This window comes from Ochotona princeps, chromosome 12 (assembly GCF_030435755.1).
Source record: "Ochotona princeps isolate mOchPri1 chromosome 12, mOchPri1.hap1, whole genome shotgun sequence".
In the NCBI taxonomy this organism is placed as follows: domain Eukaryota; kingdom Metazoa; phylum Chordata; class Mammalia; order Lagomorpha; family Ochotonidae; genus Ochotona; species Ochotona princeps.
The window spans coordinates 8827267-8846901 of record NC_080843.1 but is presented as its reverse complement, the minus strand read 5'-3'; the positions used below and the strand labels follow the sequence as shown (position 1 = coordinate 8846901).

At 43.9% G+C, this 19635-nt stretch overlaps 1 protein-coding gene across 1 annotated transcript in view; it reads left to right on the top strand.

Annotated features, from left to right (window-relative positions):
* The window catches only part of PCCA (propionyl-CoA carboxylase subunit alpha), a 376803-nt gene that overhangs the window by 213956 nt on the left and 143212 nt on the right, over positions 1-19635 (top strand). The window contains exon 18 of the mRNA XM_004577373.2: positions 5940-6042. Coding sequence (XP_004577430.2) covers positions 5940-6042 — 103 coding nt within the window. The remainder of the gene's footprint in view (positions 1-5939; positions 6043-19635) is intronic.

Sequence of the window (19635 nt, the reverse complement as noted above, 5' to 3'; positions counted from 1 at the left end):
GCAGTGCTGTGTGCCTCACTGACTGGGGAGAGCCCTTCATAAGCCATCCTCTGTGATGCATGTTGGCCATTTGAATTTAGCTATGAAGAAATCATTTACTACAGGAAGATTGGCAAATGCTGCACTCTGGGACCTTTTTCTTTTTTCTGTGCTCCATTTGGTTGTTAAACACTTATCAGCTCTGATATTAGGCTTTTTTTTTTTTTACTGAAGAATTATCTGTCTATCTAAAGTCTGTGTGTTTATTTATTTAAGTTTAAATGGCACAGTTACAAAAAGAGAGGTCTTACATCTACCAGTTTATTCCCCAATGAGCAATGCTGAATGCAGGTACTGGGTCCACCTCCCACGTGGGAGGTACTTGAGCCATCCTCCACTGTTTCTCCATGACACATCAGTAGGGAAATAGATGTGGAGCAGAGCAGCCAGTACCTCAACCTGTGCTCCAGTGTGGGATGCTGGGAGGGCAAGTGGCAGCTCAACCCACTGAACTACAACACCAGTCCCGGACTTGAATATTGAGATCAAATGAAAGCATTACCCACAGGGGTGGAGGACTTGGAAGGCTCTGCCAAATGGCACAGTTGTGGAGCTGCTGATTCAGGTGACTGGTGCCTTTGAGCCTCTGCATATTCTGTATATTGAGTCAGAGTAGGGACACTTACTAAGTTAGAGGACAAAGACTTAACTAAAAACTGTGATAGTTTTAAAAATAAGACAGTTGGGCAGTCAAAGTGAAAGGATACTACTGCTCACGACAGAATTTGGTGACCCAAAAGAAGAAAGTGGAAGAAGTATTTCAGAATATGTAGGGCAAAGGTAAAGAGAAGTCAGGAAACGAGGAGCGGTATGGGCAGAACCAGCGGATTTTATATGTAAGTGAACGCGGAAGCCTCCCGAAAAGAGGCGTAAACAGGGAAGGATAATCTTGAAAGAGCTGGTAGAGGGATTTATTATTATTTTTTCACTATTCTGATAAGTTTGGAGTCTTACTGAAAGAATCGCTGAGTTTCAGATAGGGTTTGTGTCCCAGAGAGAGGCGTCCAGGCACTGCTAGCAGTTGGATCCATTAGCTTAGGGGGAGGCCTGGGTGTACACCTTTACTGAGAGCCTCCGGGCAGTTGTTTAAACATTCATTCATGTACTTGAAAAGCAGAATTGGTGAGGGAGAAAGAGAGACGAACAAGGAGAGAGGGAGAGGCAGAGAGAAAGGATTGATTTATTCATTTGAAAGAGTGAGAGAGCTTCCATTGGCTGTTTAGACGCCTGTGATAACTAAGTCTGGGCCGGTCAGGATCCCAGGAACTGTCTGGCACATGGGTGACAGGAAGCCAAGTCGTTGAGCCATCTAAGCCTTCCTGGGTGCATCAGAAGGAAACTGGATTGGAAGTGCAGGAGCTAAGACAAAGCAGCACTCTAACGTGGGTGCAGGTGTCTCAGGCGGTGACTCGCCCTGCTGTGCACGCTGCCCACCCCTCAAGGACGCTGTCACGTGCCTGCGCTGCCCACCCCTCAAGGACGCTGTCACGTGTTTGCATTTTGGCTTCAGATTCTCACAGCAGTCATTAGTGGCCGTCTTCCGCTTCGTTGTAGCATGTTGGTGCTCTGAAAGGTTTGGATTTTGTGCTGAAATGATTTTAGATAAAAAATGTTGAGCCTGCATTAAAAGTACATGTATTTCAAGCAAATAAAAATTCAAAACATTTGACCGCCCTTTTTGTGGAAGCTGCTATAGAAAAGAATGGATTTTGAGATAAGGGTGATAGTTCAAACATATTTTTCCTTCCCACTAATTTGAATTGCATTAAAGACAGAATCTTGTGAGAAAAAAGAAGGGAAATGCATTTTGAAAATGGAAAGCTGAAAGAGGATTCTGAAGTGCCGTGGCAGCCTGGGAAAGCTGGATCTAAAGCTGACAACAGGGAACATTTAGAAGGAGCTCATTATAGCTCCAGAACCCTTTAGAAGTCTTAAAAGTGCTTAACTCTGAGTACCTAGAGAAGTTCTTACGTGTCAGACTACTTGCCTAACTTCTCTGTAAAATATTCTCTCTATCTACTCTCCTCTTTTAGTATGCTGGGCAAGGTGTTTCTCTGTCTCTTGATGCAAATTTTTCAGTTTCTTTCTGTAAAGGGTGACTTAGTCTGTGCCCAGGGTATGCCAGCTGTGGCTGGACCCAGAATCTGGGGAACACAGACATGCTGAATTTGCTGGCCGCCCTTCTGTCCTACGCCCTGCTGCCCGCGGCTTCTCAGAATGCTGGCAGGCAAACACGTAATCTTGGCATAGAACTTCCTGCTTCGAGAAACTTTGCAGTGCAGCTACATAGTCCAGCCAGATTACCCCTGAAAGTCACGGTCCCCAAAAGTACAAAATTCCCAAATGAAGATCTGTAGAGCTCAGCATCAAAACCTGTGTTTCTGTGGTTTGCTGTAATGCTACATTTAAATGGAGCCCCCGTACAACTGTTAAAAATAGACAGTTCAACTAAAACCACTTAGAACACAAAGTAAGCTTCTTACGAAGTGGATCACACAACTAAGGGTGGCTGACAGCCTGAGATCTATAGTGGCACATCACAGCGCTTGTGGAGGCCACCTGCAGCATGGTTTGTGACCTGCAGTCACTATTGGCTTGATGAACAAAGAGGAAGCATTGTAAATAGTATTTGGAATTTAAGACCTTTGCTTTAAATTGGTCCTCTTGGAAAGGTTAAGGTAAGAGTTACATGTGAGGAAGTTTTTTGACTTTTGTTTTCACCAATGCTTATTGAACCTGTTCGGTGAGATATTGTGGTCTGGGTTCTGGGGTTATAGAGGTTAAACTAAGGCCCCAAACATCAATTTTTAAGTTGAAAATATTCATGTGAGAGGCAGGTTCGGAGAGGGATACAGGCTAGTGGAGAGAGCTCCCGTCCATTGGGTCGCTCCCCGATGCCATTTAGGATGGCCCTTCCAAAGCTGGGAGCCAGGAACCCAATCCACCTCTCCCACGTGAGTGGCTGGGTCCCGGTGACGAGCCTCGGTGCTGCCTCCCAGGTCTGCATTGGCAGGAAACTGTGCTCCGCAGCTGAATAGCAGACCCAAGAACCTTGGCATTTTTACTGTTAGGCCAAATGTGGACCCTAGCTTAAACTGTTTAAACCAAGAGATGTACCTTTTTGCAAACAAGTCTTCACCACAGAACTAGTTGCTAATGACGGACTGACTCATTGATGACGTAGTAGAGATTATAAGCGTTTGTGCTTTGAGGATCTTGAGGGGTTGGTTTGAGAATGTCAAAGATCTGCAGCTGGCTAAGGGGAGTCAGGTGACAAGCAGAAGCCACTTGTGCCTAGAACAGACTTGAGGTTCTGGAGTGCTTGAATCTACGCTTGTCCTGTGCACTAGGCTGGAGGTGCTCAGTACTTCTCCCTCTACACTGGAATCAGGTTTGTCTGCCTTCTCAGTCCAGTTTGGAGGAGAGATGAAAACAAGTGTGGGATTGCACCCTGCTGTTAGTGTCCATTCACACTAAGGAAAAGGGACGAATCGGAGAGCACAGCATTGAATACCATGTCCCAGGAGAAGTTCTAGGTGCTTGAGATTTATCAAGAAGCAGAAATTGCTGCCTTGCTGGGGTGTGTCTTTCAGTGGGTTAACAGCCAGCATGTGCGCTCACTCCTCTCTTGGCAACCAGGTAGTTTTGAGGGTTTGAACCTGACTACATTGACCTTAGTGTGTCAGCCCGGCGTCCAGAACGGGGTGCAGACATGCCTTATTGGACCATGTGGCAGCAGAGGGGAAAGGAGGACAGTTGAGGGGAGTCAAGGTCCCAGCTAAGGAAGCTGTGATCCCAACGCGGGGGTTCTTATCAGGTCTCTCACATGCGATCCGTTTGGACCTTAATACTCCTTGCTGAAATGAGACACTGACAAAGGGGAATCAATATGCCTCTCGTATAAACTTGCCTGTGAAATATGGCAGCGTCCTTTCCCGACATATCCTGAGTCAGTGCACTAACTGTTGGGTAAGCTAAACGGAATCCTGGGAGAGCATCTTGCAGGTCAGGCTCCTGACCATGTATCTTGCCTTTTCCCTTGCTGGTGTAGATCCTGCATGTGTGTCTGGAGAACAGTGAAGTTTTTTGTCTGTGGACCACCATGGGAAATAGATTTAACTTCATGACTGTGTACATATTCACACAGGGAATTTTTATGAAAAATGTTCTGTTCAGAATGCTCTGAGAATTTGTCTTGCTGGACTAAATAGTTTCAAGAACTACCTATGGTTTCTTGACCACAGTTTGATAAACACGAATCTGAAACATCCTTAATCAAAATGGCACTTGATGACTCACATCAGCAACATCACCTGGCACTTGGTACTGCCACCCCACTTCTAGCCAGGCCGCTGGGGGCGGAGGAAGTGGGGTTTAATACAGAGGAGTCCAGTGTCGTGGGAAGTCAGACAAGCATGGTACTCTTTCGTTGCTTGACATTTTTTGTGATTCTATCTGCCATGATTTGCCACAAGAAAATGTATTGTGAATTCATGTAAAAATAGTGGTAATAAATCTTTTGTTAACATGAGAGCAATAATGTCATCACATGTCATGTATCCCTTGGGTCTGGAAACCTTTGCAGTATACTTTTGAGAAGATAAGAATTGCTTAAAAATCAAATAAGTCTTAGTATTGTTAAGAAAATAATTTTGACCTTGGAGACCTCCAAAGGGCCCTGGTCCTCCCAGTTGTCTGCGGTCCCCACTTGGATAACTGTTAAAAGACAGTCTCTGTCTTTTAAGACCAAATTTCTGCAATATTTTCACTGCTGCATAAGTGTCAGGGAAAAATCAGGAACTGTTGCTGAGCTCCAGAGCTGCGTGCTGGACTGTACATTTGTGTTATGGTCTTTGTAGCTAGTTGGGCTTTTCCTACCTTTCCATGTGGTCTGGTACTTCCCAAAATGAAAACATGTTGCTAATCTTGAAAGTTGTTTGTTTTTTCATTTGGAATATTTCAGTATAATTCCTATTTTGAATAAGGAAGTGTGTTCAGCTTCATTTCTTTCCGCTATGTTTAGGTAGCAATGTGAGTTTTTTTGATTTTGAATGGTAGAAGGAGTATCTTCCTACTGATGCTCCTGCATTCAGATCTTGCATACTTCACCGCTTAGTGCTGTGTGTTCTGGTGTGGTGAGCAGTAGGTAGCGTCAGGTGTTGCAGTGAGATGCCGGCCTTGTGGCGCAGCATGGAAGGCTGCCACTCCTGGGGCTGCTCTGAGTCCCGGCTGCTCTGCTTCCGCTTCAGCCCCCTGTGCGTCTGGGGAGGCAACAGATGAATGGCCCCAGTTCTTGGCTTCTGGCCACGCATGCGGGGAGAGAGATGGGTGCAGCTCCAGCTCCTGGCCTCAGCCTGGCCCTTCCTCCTGTTGTGATTATTTGGAGAGCAAACCAGCTAATGGAAGCTCTTGCTGTTTCTATTTCAACTCTACTAGATAGATAGATAGATAGATAGATAGATAGATAGATAGATAGATAGATAGATATGAAAAAATTGTAGTTGGCTGACTGAGCTCTCAGGTTGTGTTCATTTGCAGACCTCGCAGAGGCCTGACTTCACACACTTCTTAGTGGAGAATTCTGTGCAGGGAGCAGGTGACTGAGTGTTAAGCCACACCGGGCAGTCATCCCCAAGTCTTCCCTGCTTAGATTACCGCGCCCACACCCGAGATCTGTGTGTATTGTCTTTGCCAAGTTATATTCTAGACTTACAGTGAATACGGTTATTTTGTGCTATTAAAGCAGTTTTGCTCCCCTAATCCCCCCACACCCAAGAGCCTAGCACAACTCCATAACAGATGCCTGAACAAATACGTGTTTGACTGACTGATTTGTCTGTGAGATTTGTACATCTGCTAACATTGCACAAACGATTGATTGATTGATTTTTTTTTCTCAGGGCATACATTGACCGAGAATGAGAGAAAACAGTTGCTGGCAATAGCATCGTCATTGTTTGTGGCATCCCAGTTACGAGCACAACAGTTTCAAGACCATTCAAGGTATGGTAGATCTTTTAACACAGGATAGAAGTAAATGAGACATAGGAAAGCTAGTGAAATATCTGGCTGATATTAGTTCCAGATCTTCTTATGCGACTGTGAAGAGGTATGATAAAGTCACAGATAAATCTGGTGTCGCTTACATTTTGTTCAAGTTTTAAAAATTCATGAGGAATAAGTAGATATGGAGTCCTTTAATTTGAACCTTATTACAGATAAGAAGATATTCTGAAATCTGATGGAAAAATCTGTTCAAGTAGTTTATATTATTTTTGTCATTACTTTCTTTTGGAAAGTGTTTTGAGAAGCATTACAGTATTAAAATTTAGAAATGATTCAAAATATACCTATATGAAAGAAACTGGCTTATGAGAACGAGAAGGAGTAACAGCAGGTGGAATTGGTCATTGAGAGTCCTCAGTGTAGCTCTCAGTCTCCCTGTGAGCCGAGTGATCCCAGGTAAGTGAAACACAAAGCTTCCTGGGGTTGATCCTTCTAAAGGACAGTGTTAGGAAAGCCAGTGTACTCACTCACCTTTGTAAGGAAGTTCTGCTATGGATAAAATTGTTGCTTCAGTTTCTTTTCCTTTCTTTTGGCTTTCTGGAAGATGAAGGGCAAAGATAAAAAAGCAAAGTGGAAGGTGGGCAGGCAATTGTGAAATAAACAAATCGGAAGTGCGAATTATTCCCAAAGAATTACTGTAGAAAACCAAGGGTGTTCCTGTGTGCCTTAATGACTGCTGTGATCTCCCCGGACAGTGTGAGAGTCACTGCGGCCCTTCCTTACCGTGTTTCTCGGGAAGAACACGTCGTGCGTGGACAGTTGCTTCTCAGTTACCGTCTGCTAGACGGAGGTGAGGGGCTGTAGAGTAGCAGGAGATGCTGCGGGGAAGAACACGTCGTGCGTGGACAGTTGCTTCTCAGTTACCGTCTGCTAGACGGAGGTGAGGGGCTGTAGAGTAGCAGGAGATGCTGCGGGGAAGCACTACGGACATGCTGCTTTCCTTCTGCAGCCCTGCTGCCTGGTGCGTGGTGGCCAGGCTGCCAGCAGCACGGGGGCGGGGGCAGTGGGCTGGGGGGTGGCCGCATCTCCAGTGCTCAGCGACCCCCTTGGCAGCCAGCCCTGCCTGTCGGGCCTCTGTGTCCTAGCAGGGCAGTTCCATTGCATGGTGCTGTTTGGGGGTGGGGAGGCTGGACGGGAGACCCTGGCTTTGATTTTCAAAACCTCAGCCGCATACTGTTTGTTTGTTTCAGTGTTCGGACAGATGCAGTGCTTATATCTTCTTTTACTTTGCGATACTATGTGGATCTTTCTTATTCCAGATTTCCTGTATTTACCTTAATAATATATGCAAGTTATTTCCAGAGGGAAGGACTCACTTTGAGTGAGAATAGAGTTTAGTTTAAAAAGTAAAGAGTATACCTGTCATGATGATGTGAGATTTTTATTAAGATTGGCTTATGGACTGTAAAACAAGTTTCACTGGATTTAAAAGAGTTGTACTTGTAAATTGATGACAAAAAAATTGATAACAGAAATCTTGGAATTCTTCAACTATTTGAAAAGTAATGCTTTTCACAATCATTCATGAGTCAGATTAAAAATATATCAAAAAATTAGAATATCTTAAGATACATGAAAATGAAAACAGTGTGTTGACATTTTTGGTGCAGTTAACAGTGTTGTAGGGAGACTTCTGATTGACTGGATTAGGGCCAAGGCAGTGCTATGGCAGGCTAATCCTCTTGCTGTGTCACCGGTACCCCAGGTACCCCATGTCCAAATCCTGGCTGTTTCACTTCTGGTCCAGATCCCTGCTGATAGCCTAGGAAAGCAGTGGGAAACGGCCCCAGGCCTTGGCCCTGCACCCCTGTGGGACGCTCCATGTGGGAAGCTCCACACCATGTGAAGGAAGCTCCAGGCTCCTCCTGGCTTTGAGTCTGTAGAGCTCTGGGGTAGATTCTGTGCGGGATGTATGGGCCAGACCCTATGGAAATTCTAGCCCCACTGGTAAGCCCAAGAGTTTGGGTGGTTATGGACTAAGCTAGGTGTGACCAAGGAGCCTGCCATCAATCACAGGTAAAGGGACCCGCAAGTCTGGACTGGTCAAGGCAGCAGCACCCGAATGTGCATCCTGAATAGGGTGTGGGGTGGGCCGGGCTGCAACATTCATCAGCTCATATATGGCCAAATGGAAGACCAGACTACGCCGGGCACTGGCCTAAAACCCATTGGCATGTATGAGAACTGGGTCTGGGAGTGGATCAAGTAGAGGAACTTGGGAAACTCCCCTGGCAAGTCATAGCTCTCGCTGGTGAACATATATGGTCCAGACCTGGGGGTCTGACAAGCTTGGCAAAGTAGCTGCAAAATGTGTAAATTGGTAATGCAACTCATGTACTGGGCAAGACTGAGCAAACCTTAGCCTACAAGCGAAACTAGAAGCCAGGATGGAGCACAGGTCATGCCGAGCTAGGCTCTTGCACCTACTGGTCTACTTGAGTCAAGGACGCTAAGCCACAGTGTCTAAGGCAGAGGCCAGGACAAGTGAGGGACTGAGACAAGCTGAGTCAAAGCAACCACTGGCAGGCGCGTGATCCACGGCTAGGAACAGGCCCAGTTGGGGAGCTAAGGGGACACCCTAATTGGGTTGAGGTTCCCACCAAGGGGCGCGTGTGCTGCAGTGGGGGCTGCGTTCTAACTAGAAAACAGTTGTAGTCTCCCATGGCACTAGTGTGGGCTGGGATTGCATGCACCAGGCCAGGCCAGACCCCAACACCGTCTGGTGTCCTAGAGAACCAGGGTAGATGTGGGACTGACAAAAACCAGAATGGGGTGAAAGCCAGCCAGGAAAAGCCACTGTTCCTGCTAGGACAGGAGGTGAACTGAGTAGGACTGGCTCAAGGACCCCCGGGTATGCGCAAAATCTGGCATTGGGAGGGGTTCTGATGGAGGAGCCTGGGCAACTCCTCTGGCAGGACACAGTCCCTGCAGGTAAGCACAAGAAGCATGATAAGAAACAGCCCAGAATAGGCCATGGAAAGTTTCCCATTGGCGTACATTTGGCATAGGTCAGGGGCAGACCCGGCTGAATCAGTTCATGTCATCCACTGGCAAATCTGAACACCAGAACAGAGTGTGGGTCGAGCCAGGTTTGGTCGTGACAAAAACAGTGCACAATATGGAATGCCAGGGTGAGGTTGCCTGTACTGGATTTGACTGCAGCATCCAACCAGCACACGTGAGATCCAGGAAGGGAGGGGCAGAGCCGGCAGGGGAACTAAGGGGCTGGTCCCCTTGCTGGACAGCTACTCCCACTGGAGAGCGTGGGCTGGGATGGGGACAGACCAGACTAAGCAAGGCTGCAACACCTGTGCACCTCATGTGGACTAGATCAGGGAAAAGCCAGGCTGGGCGGATTATTCCTGCTGGTGCAAGCATGAATTAGAGTGGATGACGGTTGTTTGGGCTTAACTGCAGCATCAGCTGGCAGAAGCTGGCACTGGGGATTAATTCTGTCAAGTCAAATCACAGAACCACCTGGAGAGTGCATAAACCGGGACTGAGAGAGACCCCGGAGGGAAATAGTGGGTTCCCCCCTGTTGGGTCACTACTCTCACGGGAGGGCATGAAAACTAGGATGGGGGCTGGGGTGGCTAGACAGAGAGGCACTCAACGACATCCGTGAGGGCTGGATAGTTGAGTTGGTTAGATGGAACTAAGCTTTAATACCCATTGGCAAGTACAAGAGCCAAATGGGATGTGGGACAGACTGGACTAGTCTGCTATACATACTGGCAAACCAGGGTAGGGGGCGGGCCTGGTGGGGGTTATTGTGGGTCCGCCCCGACTAGGCTGCAGCTCCCACTGGTTGATGTAAGGGCTGAGTATGTGATGGGCAGAACCAGACTGGACTGCAACACCCATGGGTTCCGGTGGAAGTCGGAACTGAATACAGAACCAACCCAGCAATCGCAACCACCAGCTGATCAGGGTGATGGACTGTGCCGGGCCCTGTGCTAGCTAGAACATACAAGAATCTGGTCTGGGAATACCTCAAAGTTTCTTTGGAGATCTCCCCAATCGAACTGCTGCACTCAGAACCCTAGCCAAGAAAAGACAGAGGACAGAACAAGTCAATCAACCACCTCAGCTATATGTTGGCAGCGAAATACTGGAAATGAAGACTCTATGATGGATAGTGTCAATCAGTGGATTCTTCAACGACCTCATCGAGCTGGGAGTGGTGAAACTGGCAGCGACTCATAACTGGAGAACTATTAAAACCACTTGAGCAAGTATCTCAGAGCATGCCCCACATCCGGGACTTGGGATGGGTGGGAGACTGGGTGGGGCTTCTCCCTCAGTATCCCCCTTTACCTCAGATATATGAAGGAAACAATATGGACATAATAGTCTTACCCACTTTCCTATAGCCCTTGTACCTTTTTACCGTAATTAACTATGTAAATATTGTCAACAATATAATAAAAAAAATGCCACATTAAAAATTATAGACTGGGGGCCTGGTGCAGTAGCCTAGCAGTTTAAGTCCTTGCCTCACACATGCCAGGATCTAATCCCGGTGGCCCCGCTTCCCACCAGCTCCCTGCTTGTGGCCTGGTAAAGCAGTAGAGGATGGCCCAAGGCCTTGAGACGCCGCATCTGCATGGGAGACCTGGAAGAAGCTTCTGGCTCTTGGCTTTGCATCAGCTCAGCTCTGCCTGTTGCGGTCACTTGAGGAGTGAATCAACGGACAGAGGATCTTCCTCTCTGTCTCTCCTCTTCTCTGTATATCTGACTTTGCAGTAAAAATAAATAGATCTTTTAAAAAAGATAGCCTTTTGGGCTCGGCAGTGTGGCCTAGTGGCTAAGGTCCTTGCCTTGATCCCAAATGGCCGCTGGTTCTAATCCCGGCAGCTCCACTTCCTCTCTATCTCTCCTCCTCTCAGTATATCTGACTTTGTAATAAGAATAAAATAAATCTTTAGAAAAAAAAGATAGCCTTTTATCATATAGATACTGAAGACGCAGGAAAAGCACTTGATCAAATTCCAACACCAATTTTTCTTTTAGGTCGAAAGAGAAGCTTTTAAGAAGGGGCATATTCCCCATCTGGTAAGGAATAGCTGTGAAAACACATGGCTTAGTTCCATGCTCAGGTAGTATCATGTTTATTTGTATTATATTTAGAAACTTAAGTCATCCAGAAAGCTGCTACAATTAACAAGCAGGCCCAGGAAGGTTACACGATGCAGTGTGGCGCCCAGACATCCATTGGATTACATAGAAGCAGCAATTGGAAAAGCAAGCTACAACAGAATTGTCAAAACAGATCAAATTAAGAATACATCTAATAGAAGTGTAAGAATTATGCCTTGCATAAGACAAGACAGACTAAAATTTAAGATGATCTAAATAAATTACTGTATGTATGTGTGTGTGTACAGTGGTTTTAAAAAGATTTATTTATTCTTACTTGAAAGAGTTACAGAAAAACAAAGTGAAACAGAGACTGTCTGTCTGCAATGGCTGGAGCTGTGCGAGTTCAAAGCCAGGAGCCAGGAGCTTCTTCCTGGTGTCCTATGTAGATGCAGGGTCCCAAGGCCTTTGCTGCTTTCCCAGGCCGTAAGCTGGGAGCTGGATAAGAAGTGGAACAGCTGGGGATAGAACCTACACCCGTTTAGGATGCTGGCACTCTAGGTGGGAGATTAACTTACTATACCACCACACCACTACAGCACCACACTGCCTTCAAGTTTTTCTTGACTAGTAGTAGAGTCAGTATGATTAAAATGGCAGTTTTCCCCAAGTTAATCTATACATTTAACACAATCTCCTCGATAAAATTCCCTTAAGCATCTTTGTTGAGTTGGATAAGTTAAATATGGAAATACCTATGGTTAGACTAGCCAAAACAGTGAAAGCAGTGGTTGAGGATTTACATATTGTCCTCTGTGATTTCTCCCCAAGGGTTCCTGTGTTAGAGGGGTGTCTTCAGGTGGTACCGCCGAGAGGGGTAGATCCTTACAGTGCTTGGCGCCGTGAGAGCTCCTTACTGGCCCGCTCCATTCTCGGCCTCCCTCTCTTGTACTGTGGTTACTGTTCCCCCCGCCCCCGATTCCCACCCTTGCACTGCTAGCAGGTGGGATGCCTTTAGCAGAGCCCAGCTCATGCCAGCCCGTGCGCTTGGACCACCAGCACATTGAGCTCAGTAAACCGTATTTCTGCAGGAAGCTCTCAGCCCCAGATGTCCTATTGTAGTCACGAACTAACATTCCACCATCTGCAGAACGGGCCAGGACTTACTCAGTAAGCTGGTGTGACGTTCATCCAAGAATAGACATGTAAGTCTGTGGAATAGAACAGAGTCTGGAAATAGATCCTCACCTTCATGGCTGATTGGTTGTGGACAAAAATGTATATGACATTTGGCAAGCAAATGTTGGTTCTTCTAAAATGTGTTTGCATAGTTGGATATCCAGGGGCAAAAAAAATGTAACAAAAGAATATTGACCTTTCCCCATAACTTTCATAAGTGTTATCTGAAAGTTAATCACAGACTTACACGTGAGAGCCAAACGTAAAAATTCTAGAAGAAAATCGGTAAATATACTAGTGTTGTTGAAAAATTGTGAAAAAGTAAAATATAAAATTGATAAATTAGAGTTTATAAAATTTAAAATCACATCATTCAAAAGATACTGTAAAGCATGCTTGGAAACATGTATTGATAAAAAAAATACTTGTGTTTGGAATGTATAAATAATGTGTATAACTTGAAAATGAGCCAAACAACCCAGTAAAAATGGGTAGCAGATTGGCATAAACTTTATTATTAAGATACCTGAATAGCAAATGACTTCGTGAAAATATCAGTATCATCAGTGAGTACAGAAATACAAACGGAAGCCACAGGTCTAGGCCAGTACAGTTCCACTGAAGTAATGTGCATCCAGTGACAAGAGGACCCAGTGGCCTCGCTCGGCACTGACGATGGGTACCGTGCGCTGTGCACCTGCACGCAGCAGTCTGCGGGATGCCATGTGAAAAAGACAGAAGCCAGGTGAAGAAGATGACTACTTAATGCAGCGTTTCACTTACTTGAAATATTTTGGAAAGGCAAAAAGTATAATGTAAGCTGAGAAGTCTGCATGGTGGCCTGGATTCAGTTGAGGTGATGGAGATTCACTGTAGAACTTCAGTGTTCTGAAGTCGGATGTGGTGATGCTTGTATCACCATGCAGTTTTATTTGAAGCTCACCATACTTAAGCTGGGTGGGCTGTATGCCTGTGTTGTAGGTTATGTCTCAGTAGAGCTTCAAAGAAGAAAACCAAAATGCAGGCACTGGCCAATGGCTTGGGGGAGGGAAGGGACTACGAGAACAGGTCAAAAGTCAGAGGAAACACATCACAACGGTGCTGGAAAGTGGAGGAGGTGGAGGTACTAAGGGCTCAGACTCCCTCGAGGCCTGCCAGCATGATCCTTTCTTACGACCGTTTCCTCTGTAATGATAAAATATGGCCTTTTGGCCATCTATTCCAGGCCGAATACCTGGAACATGATTTACTACTCAGTAATGTTGCTCATTTCCTGAGAATCGGGTGTATTTTAGATGGGAATTGTGCTCCTTCAAGTGCGTATCTCAAAATATATTGGTTAAGAAAATGGTTCTGTGTTGGTAGACATGTAGAGAAAAAAGCTGGTCCTGAATCTGGATGGGAGATGGCACTGCCTTCCTATTAAAGGTGTCTTCAAGAATCTGTGTTCCAGAGGCAGGTTTTTGGAACTTGGAGTCCAGCACTTTATTGCAGCACACATAGTGACATGGACTGTACAAACACTGACTTTCGCCAGTGTTTGCTGAAACATTTTGAGAAATTATAAAGCAGGAATTTTTTTTAGATTTATTTTTATTAAACAGTCCGATATACAGAGAGGAGGAGAAACAGAGGAAGATCTTCTGTTCAATGATTCACACTTCACACGACTGCAATGGCTGGAGCTGAGCCAATCCGAAGCCAGGAGCCTGGAGCCTCTTCCAGGTCTCCCACGTGGGTGCAGGGTCTCAAAGCTTTGGGCCATCCTCGACTGCTTTCCCAGGCCACAAGCAGGGAGCTGGATGGGAAGTGGGACTGCCAGGATTAGAACCAGCACCCATATGGGATCATGGTACGTGCCAGGTGATTACTTTAGCCATTAAGGTATCATGCTGGGCCCCTAAAGTAGAAAATTTAAAGAAAATTTTTTCTTTTGTCTTATACTTACTATTTGAAATAGTAAATTTGATCATTCATTCAAAATCCTTATTTTTGAACTCACTGTTTCAGAGAAATTGGAAAAACTGTTATCCAATATAAAGGCCTAAAATTCACATATGCTTCATTTTTTTTGTGATCAACAAATACGATCACTTTACTTTCTTTTGAACTTATTTATTTAGTAAGCCACTTTGCTCTAAAATTGGTACCATTCTTCACAGTGCGCTGTATTATTGAGCATTCTATGTTGATCTTTTACTTACCAGATTTAGATCTGAGATAAGTTGTGTGCGACAGGGGTCCCTGCCACCTGCACCGTCCAGGTTGATAGAGGGTGCTTAGATCTTCACAGTCTGCCTTCAGTGTCCTGCTTTCACGATGGACTCAGGAGTGGAGTTCCAGGGTCACCCACCCCCAGGCTTGGCTCCAGGGGGCTGTGTCATGGGTGTGTGCACGGAATGTTTTTGCTTCCAAACCAGTAGCCCACAGCCCTTCCTTTGTGGTGCTTTTGTTGGCAGCCGATCTTATTTTCCCAACTGCTCCATGGGTTTTATTCTTTCATCATTTATGACTTGGAAAAAGACATTAATAATATGTACCCATAGTATTTGGGTAGTAAAATAATAGTGGTGCATTTTAGGAAGAAAAAAACAGTTAATAACAGAAGCAATAATGATTTTTTTTTTAAGGATGGCTATAGAACAAGTTTGACAAACAAGATGTTAAATAAATGCCAGTTTAAAATGAGGTTTTTTCTTTATTTTTTTTTTCTTAGAAATAAATCATTAGAGTTACATTAAGCAGTTTCCTTACATTTGAAGGTAAGACGATTTTGTTGGCGTTGTGGATTGCCGTAATTATTTGCTTCACTGATTAATGATTAAGGGAAAAAATACAAGAGGTAACTTTTTAGTCCCTGTAAGTAATGTTTAACTAAGTTTTACTCTGAATGCCTGTCTGTCTTTTGGTGCAAATGTTCTCAGATCAGAACTCACTTGACAGTTCTAGTTCATCTGGTCATTCATGCTTCTTAGTAACAGTGCCATCCCGTGCTCACTAAAGTTCTTTACTTCCCTTTTGCCTGCTGGGAAGTAAAGTTCGCTTATCTTCTAGATAGAGTGCACATGTAGCCTGCTGAATAGATTCGAAAGCTTTGGGGTGTGAGTAACAGACAGAAATTGTTACTCTATGGATACAACTTAGCATACTAGCAGGTTTGGAGGACAGGATGCTAGTGGCTTCAGACAGGTTATGGAAAATGCATATGATGGGAAACACTATGCATGATTTCACATTGTTTTTTTGCAGAATGCGTATTAGGTGAACGCTGGAAAGAAGAGAACAGGAACTCAAACCTAGGCATTACATTAGATGCTGCTGTCCCAGTGCTGCATGGGACCGAATGCTGCCCCCAAGGTTAAAATTTTGGAAACATAAGCTTAGCCACTAAGAGGCAATTGGAGGAAATATAGCACGTGGAAATAACTTCCAAGTGAACAGTGTACGACTGCATGTTGACTCTCTTCCAGATGTGCCTTGTGAGTTTGAAAGAATATATCAGATTAAAGTGCAATTATACCATGTATGAAAACAGCTTGGCATCACTCTTATCTCATAGTTGTGGGTTCTCAGATTAACCACCTTATTATGACAATGAAATGGATGTTTTGCTAACAAACCATATAATTAAAAAAAATAGTTGTTTGGGTGTGTATTTACGTGCATACATAAACATCTGTGTCTACAGAAATATAGACTTCCACCTGGGCAACTGAAGTTTCTGTGCGGCAAGTGGGGAGAAATTGTTAATCCAACCATTCCTCATTGAGCTCACCTTTTACTCTGTTTATGGTATTCTCAGTGATTTCATAGACTGTCTCAGATGATTTAGAAATCTTTGCATGATTAGCTTAAGCACCACATATTGACTGAGTGGACAAGATGATGTATTTGTATTTTTGCAAAATATTACTTATAAAGATGTTTTTTCTATCATTCAGTTCTAGCATAAGAGCCGAGTGGAAGACAGAATGGCCGCGTTATTATAGGAGAATCATTCTGTTCCCTGCAATGATTCCAAAGCGCTTGCACACTTCATCGGTGTTATTGTAGTTCTTTGGCTGCAGGATGTTTGGCAGCTGTCGCACCCCACTGGCAGATCCTATTCATCCCTCTTCCCCATTCACCATTGCCATTGGAGAATTGATTTTTCTCTCCTTTACTCTAACCTTTCCCAATTCATTTTGGGTTGTTCAATGTGAAACATTTTAATTTCATATCATACAGCTATTCAGCTCACAATCTCTTTTTTATCCTGTCACCAGGGTAACAGCATAGCATGCTTTCTTTAGGCAATCAGGTTTTTATTTCACATGCTTAATGTTGTGTTAAATGTTTGCATTTTGTTTAACCCTCCTTAAATACTTTGAACTTGGGATATGCTTTATAGGATAATGAAATCCTTGATTTTTGAATTGAAACTGAATCAACACCATCGGTGAATTTATAATAAAATGTCAAAAGATTAATATACATAATATAAAGATTGTTATTAAAAACCCAAGAGAGCTTATCTGTGTAGGACAATTTTCTGTAGGTAATGGAGAAATGATGTTTGTATATATTCCTACTCAGTTTTGTTTCCATAGGGATTTAAAAATTTGGGGTGAGATTTGTCAGTGAGGTAACTAAAAACATAATTACAGAGTTGTGAAATTGATTTACATGAGAAAATATTCCTCTTGAAGATGTTGCTTGATTTTTCAGTGCAACGCTTTTCTTCTCTGTGTGCGTGACGGCTGTGCTGGTGTCAATATCTGTGGTCGGCTGAGGCGGCGGGTAGGCCAGGCAAGGTTTGAGTTTTCTTAGAAGAGATTGACTTGGGCTTTGTGTTCATTAGCAGCTGTGCATTATTTTAGTGTTAAGTTTTCCCTAAAATAGTTTCACAGTACATTAGTGGCTGTAACAAATGCATGTGGTTAGATTTAGACTTTGTTTCTTTGGAATGAAATAGACCTTGGTTTTCAGGTTACAGAGGTGTCTTTTTGTCATTATCCCAGGAGGTACTTTGATTGAAACTTTGATGTGAAAATTCTGTGAAATGAGGAAAACACTCAGGACCCAGTAAGCCATGTTGTTCGAAGTGATCGTTGTTGAAAAGGTATTAGCGTAGCTGCTCTGTGTGTCCTTCTGGTTCGTTCTAGAATTGCTTAGCTTTCACAGTGAGCTCTAGAATGAATTCTGGGTTAAGCTGCCTGTGGTTTATTTGTTTGTTTTCTGTAGAGCATCTATAACTTAGTTTTTCTTTCTTCTTTCTTTACTCGGTTTATGTTGATTGATTCTAATTTGGGTTTTTTTGGGAATTATATTTTCTTTTTTTTAACTATTTCATGACGCAGTTTAATAGGCATTGGGATTTCCCCTCCTGCTTCCCCACTCCCCCCACCGTTCTCTCCGGTCTGATGAGGTGTCTTCCTAGTACCCTCAAAAGTCCATCATGCTGGCATTGAGGTGTCTCCCAGTGATGAAGGGGCTTGTCTGTTGTTTCGCTGTGAGTCCATCCTTATATTGCAAGTACAGGGATATACTTCTCTCTGTTTCTACCGATGGGCATATTTATTCCCACTGTACTTCCACTATACCTTCCCTTGGGTACAGTCCTCCTTCGAGTTGAGACGGTAAAAAGGAGGAAAAAAATTAAGTAAAATGACATTGTAAGCCTTCTTCTCCATGGTGTTGTTGGACTCGTGGCAGAGGTATTGATCGATGTGACGGTAGGGTGCTACAAAAGAGTGTCCAGTATCTTCCTGTGGAAACGAATGCTGGCATATGACCCATGTGGTTCAAATGGGAGTACAGTATGGACTAGATCATCGTTATCCCTGGGTAGTAGTACTAACAATGACTAAAGGGATATTAACAATCTCAGGTGATTATATACAATCTGTCTCTCATTATTTATTGATTCATAGATTACATCATAGTATATTATTGCATATGGTACAGTTTGAAGGCGCAATAATATACAATTTACAAGTACTATTTTTAGATTTGACATTTTATCTTATATTATGGCAAACATATGATATCTGACCTTTTGGGATTGGTTCATCTCACAGTGTGTCAGACTCCTTGGCATTTTAAGTATTTATGTCTAGGAAATGTGTGTCTTGATGACCAGTGTGATCAACTGTTTACTGAAGGCTGGCTTTCAGTATATTCTTCAGCATGCTTTTGAATGATGACTGCCTTTTACCTTCAGAGTCACACAAATACCAAGTACTACTACACCCAGGCGCAGGAGTGGGCTTGCAGGAAGGAAATAGCAGTCGTTGTGCTTTCCGGATCTTGAGGTAGAATGGAATAGCTAAGGTATTAAAGGTACCTGGCGATTCTGGAGAGTACTCGAGCAAAAAATTCAGGTGGTTTTCCTGTTTTGGAAATCTAGTATATAGGTTTGTCAAGGGATTTTGTCCAGAATGTTTAATTTACAACAAAACGTTACAAGAAACATGAGAGTATGACACATGCACAAGATAAAATTAAGTCAGTAGAAGGAGTTGGCATGGTGGTGTGGCCAGTTAAGACTGCCTGCAGGGCCAGTGTCCCATGTGGGTGCCTGTTTGAGACCTGGCTGCTCCACTTCCACTCCAGCTCCCTGCAAAAGTACCTGGGAAAGCAGTGAAAGCTGACTGAAGTGCTAGGGCCCCTGCATACACCTGGGAGACCTGGCTGAAGCTCCTGGCTCCTGGCTTTGCTTTGGACCAGCCCTAGCAATCATATGGCACCAAATGCAGCCATTTGGGGAGTGAACCAGTGGATGGAACATCTCTCCCCCCCCATCTCTCTCTCTCTGTGTTTCAAATAAGTACAAATTTTTAAGAAAAGTCATAGATAGACCTACATATAAGAGTTGAAGTTACATAATTCTTAAAGGAATAGCTCAAAGAATTGGCTGTTGTAAATTATTGCCAATGATTTCTTGTATAAGTTATTAGAAGTGCAAGCAGCAAAAGAAAATGGATAAGTTGAGCTTCCATCAAAATCAGGGATTTGTTCTTTAGAGGACATCATCAAAAAAGGAGGATGACAGCTCACGAAACGAAAGAAAAATGTTTGCAGGCCGTATATTTGCTTGTGACCTTTGTATAAACCACTTAAAGAACTCTAACAATTTAATATAAAAACAAATAGAAATGAGTATATTAAAAATGGACGGAGGGAGGGTATGAGTAGAACTGTTTCCAAAAATGAAACGCAAATGGCCAACAAGTCCATGAAGGATGCCATGCATCATTAATTGTTAGGAAAATGCAAATGGAACCCACTGTG